This window comes from Triturus cristatus, chromosome 10 (assembly GCF_964204655.1).
Source record: "Triturus cristatus chromosome 10, aTriCri1.1, whole genome shotgun sequence".
NCBI classification, from domain to species: domain Eukaryota; kingdom Metazoa; phylum Chordata; class Amphibia; order Caudata; family Salamandridae; genus Triturus; species Triturus cristatus.
In genome coordinates, this window is record NC_140593.1 from 534,117,977 (window position 1) to 534,131,060 (window position 13,084).

At 48.8% G+C, this 13,084-nt stretch overlaps 1 protein-coding gene across 1 annotated transcript in view; it reads right to left on the reverse strand.

The window, feature by feature from the left end:
* Positions 1-13,084, reverse strand: part of ACTR3B (actin related protein 3B) — a 490,971-nt gene that overhangs the window by 63,791 nt on the left and 414,096 nt on the right. The window contains exon 8 of the mRNA XM_085632001.1: positions 6,904-7,077. Within this exon, the coding sequence (XP_085488127.1) occupies positions 6,904-7,077 (174 nt within the window). The remainder of the gene's footprint in view (positions 1-6,903; positions 7,078-13,084) is intronic.

Below are 13,084 nucleotides of genomic sequence, written 5' to 3' on the forward strand. Positions count from 1 at the left end.
GCATGAATGGGTCATCTGCTGGGAGGATGGGGAGAGGGGTGGAGCTTAGGGACAGTCCATGTACAGCTGAATAGGCACAAAGGGGTTGTTACCTCCACATTGTCTCTGCAGCCACCTTGGAGTCAGGGCAGGGAAGTCAGGAAATTCCAAGTACTTCAAAGAGAAATCCCAAGAAACTTCTGCTAAATTCAAAGGGGGCACCAGGTATAAAAGTAGGTCCCTCAGATTCACTCTTCAGATCACTTTCTTTATCTATGGAAGGACTCTCAGAGGACTGCCTGCTCATGTAGCCTGCTGTGTACTCCACAAGACTGCTTTGCTGCACCTGGAAGGACTGGTTTGCTACCTGGAGCTTACCTTGAACCCTCAAAGACCAGCTTTTCTGATTGAGCCCTGCATCTTCACCTGAATCCAGGACTACCAGAATGACTCCAAGGGCTAGTTAGGTGGCCTCCTGATCAGAACCACAGGGACACAAAAGGCTAACACCATTTTGAACCAGCACCTGGACCCAGCCTGAGTGAGTCCTGAACCCCGAAGTGGTGTTCCACCAGACCTGGACCCTTGGTTGGATTTCTAAATGTTCCCAGATAGCAAATATCCAAAACTTGGGACTCAGAAAATGTTTGGCTAAAAATTGCTCTTAGAACCGATGGAAGACCGGTACCAACACCTGCTTATCAACACGTCCAAGGTGCATATTCGGTCGGCCTGACTTCACGGCAGCTCCCGCTACATTCTGTAGGAAGGTGGAATCTGACTATATGGTTGCCCCCACTTTTTTCCTGGTGTTTGAATGGTTTTTGACTAGTCTGGCTGGGATCCTGCTATCCAGGACCCCAGCCTATCTGCTTACTCCCTTAAATGATTGGTGTGCATATTAGATGCACTAGTGATTGGATACTGTGGTGCCTTATGAGCCCCTAGTATATGGTACCTTAGGTACCTAGGGCATTGGTACTTCACAGGCCTACCAGGGGCTGCAGCATGTATTATGCCACCCCTGGGAAGCATTCACAATCTGACACCACAGGCCTGCTACTGCAGCCTGTGTGAGGTAGTGTTAGCACTCCTCACTGAGGTATAGGTTCCTATATCCCACCATACACACACATATAAACCTATCAGTCACCCCTCTAGCAGGCCCTAACAATCCTGAGGGCAGGGTGCTTGGTTTACTATGTGAGGGGGTGCTTCTGCCTGAGCAGGATCCCTCTGCAGCTAGCAGAGTCTATTCTCTACTGCTGTTTGTGGATGCGGTTAAACCATATACTCTTAAGTGCATTATAACCTCGCGGTAAATGCTAACTTTGGAATGACTGCATCAAAACATGTCGTGTTTGGTGTCAAACAACTTGGAATCCTACCCCCACACCAGTAACCGGTGTGGGAGTAGGATCCCACCCTTCTAGAGGGGACGATATGTACCCACTGTACTACACGGTAGAAATCATCTAAAGCCCTGGCATCACAAAATGGATGCCACCAGCACAGACACCGGGCTGCCCTCCTGCTGCTGACCGAAACTCGCAGTGGAGGGAGCCCAACAAAGGGTTTCCTGTCACAGGGAGGTGTCACCACCTCCCAGACAGGATTTAGTGTATTGGAGCTGGGTGGGTGCACTCTTAGAGTGCTTTGAAGTCCTGCACTGGGGGAGCAGTAGGCTCCTCTGTGCATATGCCAGCTCAAACCGGTTCAGGGGCTACCTGCCCCTGCTCTGGCGCGAAACTGGACAAAGGGAAATGGGTGTAACCACCCACTACCCTGACCCTCCTAGAGGAGTGGTCATAGAGCTAGTCCCTCCCCTATCTTCACTATAAGATACCAAGCATTGCCAATGCAATTCAGATTACACCTGGACAACGCTCTACTAAGAAGAATCCTGGCCCTTCGACGTTCCACTATCTCTGGAAGACTGAAGAATCTCCCTTGGAGTCAAGGAGGGACTCCCCTGCTTGGCAGGCACCAAAACTCTTCAACAACGGTTGCAAACTTTACCGCTCCCGCCGGATCCCAAAGTCCCTGCGTCACCTGAAGTGGATTTCCTGACCCCTCGATGGCCATTTTGAGTCCCCAGCGAAGCTGTGGCATCTGGACCCCACGAGTGATGAGGAACAGCAATACCAGGGAACCGTGCACTGATTTCGAGTGCAAGCCCTAATCTACGTCCAACTAAGCTGTGCTTTGGACCATTTGTTGTCCAAGTCCCTAGCAGGTCTAGTACCGAAATTCAGCGGCCTACCCCGTCCCAAGTGACTTTTCCAGCAAAGGCGTCTTCGCGGTTGCTTGCCCGTTGGCTAGTAACTCACCTGAAGACTTCCACATCAACTTCAAGGGCTCGCCTGGTTGCTCTGGGCCTGCCCTCACTTACCCTCGCTGGGTAAGTCCATCAGACCTTGCTGGTCTGCACCATTGCCAATCTTCACTCCACACGAGACTTGCGGTTGCCAAGGCTTGTTGGCTCCAATCCGGGTGCCGACACCGTCGACAGCTGCAGATGTTGTGGGACCTCCCGAATCCAGCTGCTGGTCATCGTCGAATCTTCCTGGACCTCGTGAGCGAAGAGACAAAACACCATCAACGACCTGAAGTGACGCAACAGCTGTGGTCATCCATCTTGCTGGCCACCGGTCACTGGCAAGTGACTTCGAACTCTGTCCCCTCAATTTCTAGGTCTTCTGCAACTCCAATCCATCTTCAGATTCCAGCGGACACCTCTCCAGTCGTCACAAGCAGCAAGTCTTCAGTGATCTCCATTAAAAACAGCATCGCGACCCAACACCAAAGGACACCTATACACCCGGCTTCCCTGGTTGAGGTAACTCGTGCACTCCGGTGCCCAAGTGTGTGTTGGCCCTCGAAATACTTACCCTGTAAGTTGCTTGCTTGTTGACTTTTGCGAAGTGCCCTGAAACTGTAATTTACAAACCGCGATATTTGCCATTGAAACGTATAGGAAACCCGCATGTGTGTTTAGACACTGCACACGTCTCCTGTGGGCTGGCTACTTACCTGCTAACACTGCAGAAGTGAAGCCCCAGCGATTCCCAAGGCCCTAGGCCTCTTCATTTTGCAAGTCGAGTTTGTTACACCATTTCTTTAATATATGGTCTGGTACACCCCTAGGGCTACAGCCATATTTGTGCTTAATTTATTGAGAACTGTTGATCTTTTGAATTTTTACCTGGCTCTAATCTCATAAAGAGATTAGTAGAGTATATTTAGAAATAAATACATATATATTTGATATATATACCTGTGTGGTGTCTTTTCATTTGGTAGTTCAAGAGATTATAAGGTAAAACAAGCTGCTTTACATTCCTCAGAGACTTAGCCTGAAGGCTGCTCTCCACAGCTACCACTAGGACAGCTTTCTTTAAAGGTTGTCTTAAACCTATCTACCACAAGAGTCGAATTGGACTGGTGCAAGGTGGCCACTATAACTAGTGACCAGCATATGCCAGGCCAACTTCTCACACATTCTCCATAGCAGCAAATCCTATTCAGCAATCCTTCCCCAAAGGGGTACCCAACCTCCTGGAAATCTCTTCAGCTACAGCTTCGTGCCTCATCTCACTGCAGATTTTCGACTTACAAAAAAGTGACTACCTACGAAAGTAGAAATCTTCACCACGACTACATCCAGAGGCTCCCTCCCTGGACACCACCTGCAGCTTTGCCCTGCAGAACTTTACCATCTTAGAACATTTTTCTGGAAAATTCTTCTAAGTACGAAGGTAAGCTCCGATCGGGCCCAATCCACTTATTGTACTTGACACACGCTCCATCATGGTCAGCCCCATTTTTCGACTTTGACCAGGTCTTGCGCTACTAGATGTCCACAGTTGATGCTAAGATCTTTTAGGCACTAGTTTTTACTAAAAACTTTAAAAATTCATATCCTCGGTTCTATTGATTGGATTTTTGTTGTTTTGGTGTCAAAAAAATTTATGAAAATGTACTCTATTTTTTCTAAATTGGTGTGGAATTTTGCTTGTGTTGTGTTTTCACTTTATGACTGTATGTGTGCTGCATAAATACTTTACAAATTGCCTCTAAGTTTAGCCTGACTGCTTTTTGTGCCAAGCTACCCATAGTTAAGCACAGGTTAATTTGGTGACTTTTTTTTGGTTCACCCTGCTAGTAATTGTGGCTGTTGCTTAGCCAGGGCTCACACCCAGTCAACCAACAACCCAATTTCTCACATATTGGGGTTGCTCCATAAAAGTGACGCAACCTTGATGCACAACTTGATTACATTTTCCCCAAAGAGTAGATGATTGATCTCCATAATATAGACACCTGAGGAGAAAGGGTTACAAAGATGTTTTCATTATGTGTTTTTTACAGCTTTAAGATACAGTCCTTGATTTAGAGTTCGGTAGAGAGAATACTATGTCGCAGTGGTGATGGAGTACCCTTGTTGGTCCTCTCTACTGATTTACATTACAACGTACCTTGCGTGTTTCAGCGGCAGAGTCTACTCTGGCACCATTACTGACATACTACTCTTGACACAGAGTTTTAGTGTGAGTGTTCAAATGGCCAGTTTTCACTCTCCCCCTTACTGCTGTGGAAAACCTGCCATTAAGGGATAGTGAAAAACGTTTTAATGACCCCCACACCAAGGGAGTAATTTCCCATGGTGTGGGGGTCATTTTTTTTAAAAAAACCAAATCCTGCTCTGGGATTTTGTTTTTGAAAAAAACAACAGGCCTGATTTAGAGATTAAACACTTTGTCTCCCTTATGGAGTATCTGTACTCTTTAATAAGAGTTGTCCATCAACCTTCTGGACAACTTTAGTCATTGACAGGAACCAGCATCATGACGGTTCCTGTCAATGAGGTATAAGCTTGATGGGTGGCTCCGTCAAATCCTACGGTCGCCCGCTAAACTTTTAACTTGTTTTTGTTTTTACCTGACAATCTTCAGAGAAATCCAGAGGATATCTCTGAATGTGGAGTATAGGCACTCCTTTCCCCCGACGGAGCAAAGCCTGGCCACCACACTCTAAATCAGTGGTGGACGGCACAGAGCTGGGTTGGCGGTAGGTGAAGGGGGTAAGGGGGTCTAAAAAAGATAAAAAAGAAAAGTACACTGACCCCCTGCTACGTCTTTCCCACATCATCTCTCCTCCTCGTCGGGCCGGAGTCGACAAACAGGAAGCATATCCAGGATCCCCTGAGCCAATCACAACGCTGCAATGCAGCATCGTTATTGGTCTGAGCGCCGATCCACGGCCTGGGACTGGAGTCTTGGGCATATTCTCCACCCAGTCTGTAATCTAGTCCCAGAGGAGAGCAGGCTAAGTGCGCATGACTGGCCGGCCCTCTCGCACCGGCCAAAGCGGCATGTAAACTTCAGTGTGCCCATACTCCTCCCCCTGCCCTGCTCTGTGAGCAGAGTAGCCCCGCCAAGCTGCCACAGCAGAACAAAGTAAAATGATAATACCATCGAGTTATTATCATTTTATTTTTCGTTTCTTACACTGCTTCAAAGCAGTGGGTCGACGCCTCTCCACCTTAGCGGAGGAGCGGCCACTGCTCTAAATCAGACCTAAAGTTCATGTCCGGAGGTGCGGACACATCTGACAGCACTCTGAGGAAAAGCAGAAGACCTGGGCCCAAATGAAAAAAAACAGGAGTACAGTCTATGTTAGTGCAGCAGAACACCCTCAACTTGTCGCCCAGGCACAGACCAAACAGTCTTTGGTGGGTGCACGGCACAGCGCAGGAGCAAATCCTGATAATTGTCGCCTCAGCTGAAGAGAGTGCTTTGTGAAGACTGAGCGGCTTTGTCTTTCACTGAAGGCAGACTGGCCCCTATTTCAAAGGAGGATGCTTGGGGTGTTCCACTCACCCTTAAGCCCACCGCCCCCTCAGTAGGGGTTCTCTCTAAGGGCTTTACGCCACATCTAAGGCTCGGTGCAAATGCAAAGTGTTCGCTCATTAAAGGAAGCCATGCCCCCATGCAAATGAGGTAATGCCCCACTGTTATCATGCCAGCGCTAAATATGCACTGGAGCAATACGTATTGTGGCCACATGTAATGTAATGTAATGTAAGGCAAACTTGTATAGCGCATCTGCTACCCCAAGGGTATCCAGGCGCTTTATGCATAAGCATCTTCAGTCCCTTCTACAATACCAGAGTGCCCCAGGTGTGAAAGAAACAGGAGAAAATTCTAGCTGGCCACTTTTTGTAGCATGAGCCCCTGGTGTAATGAGGATTACTGATAAGCATTCTAAGCTTGTCCACCCTTATTGATTAGAGCCTCGCATCGTTTTACATTTCTGTGTACTTGTCAGCAATAACCTGAGCTGCCTTATAAAACAGATCATTTTAAGGTTTTAACCCATGTATTTTTACATAGTAGGCAAATAACATTAATGTTGGGACTTCATGTGTATATCAGCCGTGTTTCATATAGTTTTTCCAAAAATAATTAATACACATCTTAAACGAGTGATCAACAAGCATTAAGCACATTTAAAACAAGCTTTCGTTTTCCAGTTCCTATTGGCGCTTGAAATCAACAGGAAATGGTTACACAGAAAAAAAGTTTTGATTTTAGTAGAAACAAATAATTATGCACAAAAATAAAAATCCCAAGCACGTTCTGTTAGCACAGGCTGTTCGCACAGCTTGTTTAACACAGTGGTAGGTAGATGACATTCCAACTTTTTTCCTTAGGTGGTTCAGGCACATTTCGGTTGCCTCTAGGTGGCGATATTGCACTTCATTTCCTCATGTCAGAGTCAACAACGATCACAGCAAACAGACGCTCAAGTCAGAATGCTGGCAGCCCGCGCGCTCTATGTTTCCATGCAGGGCATGTGCCCAAACATACAGACGGCTATTACACTTCACATTATAAAGAAAAACAAAAAGTCTTTCCTTACCTCGGGATGGAAGAAAATTTCAGGCCCCAAGAACCGTTCATAGCCTACATCTACAACAAAGGGAGTCTTGTTGATAGAATGTGTGCCCGTGTACTGCTTCAGCCATCTGCAAGGATCGCCATCATACTTTGTGAATTCTTTCACGATATCTGGGCAGATGTAGCAATACTTCTCCTACATAAAAAAATAAAAATGTAAGGCGGCTTAGAACAGCAGCGCATACATCGGTTTTTGGTCATCAACAGTAAAATAAACAGAAAGTCTGCTTGATAATTAAAAATACAGCTGTACACTGGTGGCCCTCAACATTTTGAACAGGTGCAGCACCGAGGCTGGGATTTCATCGCACAGAACCTGATGCACGTGCATAGAGAACCTTTTCGAAGAGTGTGCCTGTCTCTCTAGAGCAGTGCGTCCCAAAATGCTCTTAGTCACGACACACTTTTTAGAAGGACATCATTTTGCGACCTACCTAGCCACGAGGTGGAAGATTTTTCAATGTAACCGAAGCATTGTGAGGTAGTGCATTATCATTTATAGACTGCACATTTTCCATGGAAATGGGCACTAAATTTGCACAAACATACAGCTGTCGTGTCTATCGGGCCAAATAACGACAGACACCGTGGTCTATGTACAGGATCTTTATTCGCACGTCTTCTCTCTTCCTTCACCTTTCCCTAACTGCCCGCCGTCCCATCAAGCTCCTCCCTTTCCTCTCCACCCCTCTACTCCGCCCCTCGGACCACTAGACTGTCCTACGACTGTACATCTCCCCCTTTGTTAACAGAATAAAGAAACACTGTGTTACATCTCTTCAATTAACCTTTTGGGCCGTTGAATTGTTTGTCGGGGTCTGAGAGACCGACTTTCTGCCTCACCTCTCGGGGTGCCCCGTTCTCCCCTTTCCAGGCTTGTGGCACCCTCGGCTCGTTCCTCAATCTGCTCAGTCCTCGGTGTCACTGCTTGGGACCCAAAGGCTTCCTGTAGGGCAGGACTACATTTGTGAAAGTGCGACACATTGCGGGTGATGCGCCTGTTGTCTGATTCTGCGGTCAGCATGGTGCCCTTTTGTCGGATGACGGTCAGGGGTTCCGCCATGAACCTGCTGTCAGTCTTTCTGCTCTGCTCCTGCTTGACTATCACACAGTCCCCTTTCCGAAGTGAGAGTGACCGTGCACGTCTCCTGCCATCAGCATACGCTTTCATACTGTCTTTGCGGGCTCTGTCTGCGACCCTTACTTCCTGATGTATGCGGTTGGGTGATACTGGTCGAAGGGCCCCTTCCCAGGTAGGTATCCTTGTCCGAGCAGGACGTCCTAACATGAGCGTCGCAGGACATTTGCCCGTGGTGGCATGGGGCGTCGTCCGGTATGACCGGAGTACGTCATTGAGGGCTGTTTGCAGATCTCTTTTGTCCAACGTGGCCTGTTGGAACATTTTCTTGAGAGTGGCCATGAACCTCTTGACCGTGCCGTTGGCTTGTGGCCATAGCGGGGTTATCCGCCGGTGTCGAATATCCATGAGTCTTATGAACTCCCCAAACTCCTGACTGTTGAAAGGTGGGCCATTGTCCGTTTTCAGTTCTGTAGGCACACCCCAGGCTGCAAAGACTTCATCTAGCACTGGAATGGTCGCGGCTGCGCTGGTAGACGACACAAACTGAGCAATGGGGAAACGCGAGTATTAATCAATCACCACTAGAACATACTTGCCCGATTGCATGGGGCCATAGAAGTCCATGGCTAGCTCGCGCCACACACCCGATGGTAGTGGCGTCATCTGGAGTGGGGCCGGAGGGTCTCCCTGCCCCACCACCTGGCACTGCGGACAGTCTTTCAGGGTGAGTTCCACCATCCTGTCGAGAGAGGGGAACCAGACACGCTCACGGAGGGCCCTCTTGGTCGCAACTACCCCTCGGTGACTTTCATGCGCCAAGTTGATGACTCCTTGGCGCAGTAGACTGGGAATGACGATGCGGTGGTCTCGCAGTAGCAGACCCTCTGAGGTGACAGACAGCTCCTCGCTCACGTTCCTGAACGCCTGCAGTTCTTGCCTCGTCACCAGATCACTCCCTTCCTCGGTATCTTCGTGCCGCCATCGGTGTGCCTGAACCTTGCGAATCACTCTCTGTAATGTCTCATCTTGCGAGGTGGCTTGTTGGATGACATCCAGGGGGACAGCCGGTGGCCGCGCCTGGTCCACCACAAAGTGAACATATTCCTCAGCAACTGACGGTCTGGAGGATTGGGATGGCTTCGGGTGACGCGACATGTAGTCAGCAGGGTTGGCTGACTTTCCTGGCTTGTGTACAATGGTGTAAGTGTACTCCTGCAACCGAAGTCCCCATCGTTCGATGCGAGGCGGCATTTTGGAGCGTGGATTGCCAAAGATGGTGACTAGCGCTTGGTGGTCCGTCACTAAGGTGAAATGCTTCCCATATATGAACACGTGGAAGTGTTCACAGGCCCATACGACCGCAAGGCTTTCCTTCTCCGGTTGTGAGTACGCTTTTTCTGTGTCGGAGAGACTCCAGCTGGCATGGGCCACTATGTGGCGTCGATCAGTGTCATCGTCGTATTGGGCTAGGATGGCCCCTAGACCGACCGGGCTAGCATCTACTGTGATTTCTGTCTTGCGGCTGGGGTTGAAATAGGCTAGGCTCTCGGCTGCTCCGACCGCTTGTTTAATCTCTTGGAAGGCTTGCTCGCACTCAGAGGTCCATTCGAATTTCTGCCCTTGTTTGGTCAGGGTTCGGAGTGGGTGACTTAGTGTGGCATAGTCTTTGATGTACCTTGAGCAGTAGCTCGCCATGCCCAGGAAGGATCTCACATCGCTGACATCCCGCGGGCTTTTGGTGTCGTTTAGCGTGCTCACTTTGTCCGGGTCAGGCTTCATCCCAGCCCCTGAAAAGATGTGCCCGAAGAATTTCAGCTTCGATTGATGCAGTTCACATTTCTCTTTGTTGAGTGTTAGGTTTGCCTCTAGGAGGGCGTGACAGACTCGATCTAAGGCCGTGTCATGGTCTTGGACATTTGCCCCATACACTAGGATGTCATCACTGTAGTTCAGTGTGTTGGGGATATGGTGAATGGTTTGCCGAATCGCTTCTTGGAATATTTCAGCGGCCGAGGAAATTCCAAAATTCAACCTCTTGTATCTGTATAACCCCAGGTGCGTCGCAAAGGTTGTAATATACCGAGAGCTGTCATGGAGTTCCAACTGGTGGTACCCTTTATTGAGGTCCAGCTTGGAGAATACTCAAGCACCATTCAGCGCGGCTATCATGTCACTTAAGTGTGGGCCTGGGTGACGCTCTCTTTCGATAGCGGTATTGGGCATCCGCATGTCCACACACAGCCGTACCTTCCCTGGAGTCCCTTTCTTTGGGACGATCACTACGGGCGACACCCATGGCGTGGGACCCTCCGTACGTTCAATGATGTCAGCTTGCAGGAGGTCTTGCAGTTAATCCTCCACGGCTTGCTGAAGATGGAATGGCACCTTCCGGGGGTGCTGGGCGACTGGCCGGACCTGTTCATTGATGTGAAGACGTATCTGGTTTCTGTTCATTTTCCCCAGCCCCATGAACAGCTTCGGGAACTTGTGGACAATATCACTGTCATTGCTGACGCGGTATAGGACTTCCACTAGCCGGAGACGTTCGGCCGTCGGCAGACTAAGGAGGCAGTCGGCCTCCGGTCCTTCTATGACGTGTATCACAGCAGGGACAGATGTTGTTTTGTGTCGTAGTGTGGTTGAGAACTTCCCGAGGCACGGAAGTGGCTTCCTGGACATCCAGGTGTAGACACGGACGTGCGCGGGGCTCAGTCGAGGACGGGGATTCATCTTATTGTATTCAGTCACTGGGAGGTAGTTTAGTGACGCCCCACTGTCCATTACGAACTTTGTGTTGTGTTCACCGACGCTGATGTCCAGTCGGGGATATTTCTTGAGCTGATCTGGGTCAGCGATCATGTTTGCATACTCCACAGAGTAGTCTCGTTCCTCGGATGTCGATCTGGAATCCCGCGACGGCGACTTCCTCGACCATCGCGATGTCCGCGACTCCCCGCTGGACTGCGAAGACCTTGACGACGACCTTGGGCGGTCACGCACCACTCGTGCGTGGTGCCGGTGGGAGTCGCCTCGCGATGACTCGGGTCTATCCTTTTCCTTCTCGCGGCGATACTCTCCGCACATGGCCTCAAAGTGGTTGCTTCGGCCACACTTGCGACATTGCTGTCCCATGGCTGGACATTCTCCGGTGTGTGGGAAATCATACCCGCATCTATAGCATCTTCGTGCTGGTGTCTTTCGCACGGGGTCATGGCGCTTGCTTCTCCTCCCTGAGTCTGGCCGTCGACGTCCCGAATGGCGGCGGCGCGATGGCGGCCGGGTGTGACGTCTGTGCTCTCGGGACCCTCAGCGGGGCCGGCTGGTTCGCACCTGGCATATCTGTTCTCTGCGTTCTGTACTCCCTGCTTCGATGGTCTTGGCCTGTTCCTCAACTTGATCATGCACCCTCGTCATTTCTTCGATCTAGTCGAGGGTGTGACTTTTCTTCAATAACTTCCTCCGAAGGGTCTCGGACAGGCAGCCATCAATGACGCGCAGTCGTATGGTATCATCCGTCGAGAACGCTTCAAAATTACAATGTCGCGCTAGTCTGCGCAGTCGTGTTATTGTCAGAGTACCAAGGATCCACAGGAGCCGATGATGGTCCCAACGCCCCTTCACCTCAGGCACCACCCGAGAATACTCAAGGTAGTAACTAAAGCAGGGGGGAAAGGGGAAGTGGATAAGAAACAAGAGAGACAGCCTCTGAAGATGGTAGGTCTTCACACAATGGTCTGGGTGGATCCTCTTGCTGCACCTGGATATGAAAGACACAATGTAAAAACCACCCACACTCTTTATATGCTTAATGTCTAACCATGTCATTAAATTTACCCTGTAGACCTCTGGCTGTAGCTTCTCTCTTCTGTTTTTATATTTATTTGGTGTTAATCGGCATCTGTATCTAGGGGAAAACAACAGCCTTTAATAACATTCCTATACCGACTAATTCTAATTGGCATATGTTAGTGATCTCTCATGTAATTACCTTCGCTACATGTTGTAGCTTTTAAAACCCAACTGACAACTGCTGTTATTCCTTGAATAAGTATGAACACACCAGAGAGCTAAATTAACTTGCTCACGATGATAAGATTGTCTTTCTGTTACAGATTTCTGAAGCGTTATTTGGTAATACTATTCAGTCATAAAATAAACTCCGAAGTTCACAACTTAATTAACTGGAACATGAAGCGCCACAAGTTACCTCAATAGTTCTATATAGGACAAACGATACCATTTGCTGGAAATCTGGAATCCAAAAACCGCTACACGAAAATTCTCTTGGCTTGGTTTTCTCTTGTCAGGAATGTTGACTCCCACGTTGCGCATGCGGGTTCTAGTTGAGATCAACAGAATTGTTGAGGTAAACACAAATTAGCGCTGCGTCATGAGGTGACACTACACACTCTCCAAGGCTACAGTTGAAGTGCGCAGTTCCTTTGTGGAACGCGCTCCTTGAGCCTCCTGACTGCCGCGTGAAGGGAAACACTAGACCGCTCACCTGTTTTAAATCTGTGCTCATTTGCGCGGCCATTTTCCACCCCTGAGTCTCTTATTATTGTTAGGCATTGTTTTAACAGGATTTTGGGCGCCAAACATTTCCGTCTACAGCGCGGATACTTAATTTGTTTAGCCCTAGGGTTGACGTTGCATTTTGTCATGGTAGCAGTTGCTTCCCAAGTCTTGACAGTACCTCCCTCCAAAGAGGGCTCCCCCAATTTTGGTTTAGTTGGATAGATTTTATGGAAATTCCTGACTAACTTGGGTGCATGTACATTGGAACTTGGTTCCCAAGACCTTTCCTCTGGCCCAAACCCTTTCCACTCAACCAAATAGTACAATTTGTTTCTGGAGACTTTAGAGTCTACAATTCTACTAACCTCAAATTCTTCTCCTGACTCAACTCTAACTGCGGTTGGGTTTGGTTTTAACCTTGCATTGAGTGGATTCTTTTTTAGCAATGATACATGAAAGGCGGGATGGATTTTTAACTGTTTGGGTAATTGTAGCCTCACCACTACTGGATTTATTATCTTTTGAACCTTAAAGGGACCGAGGA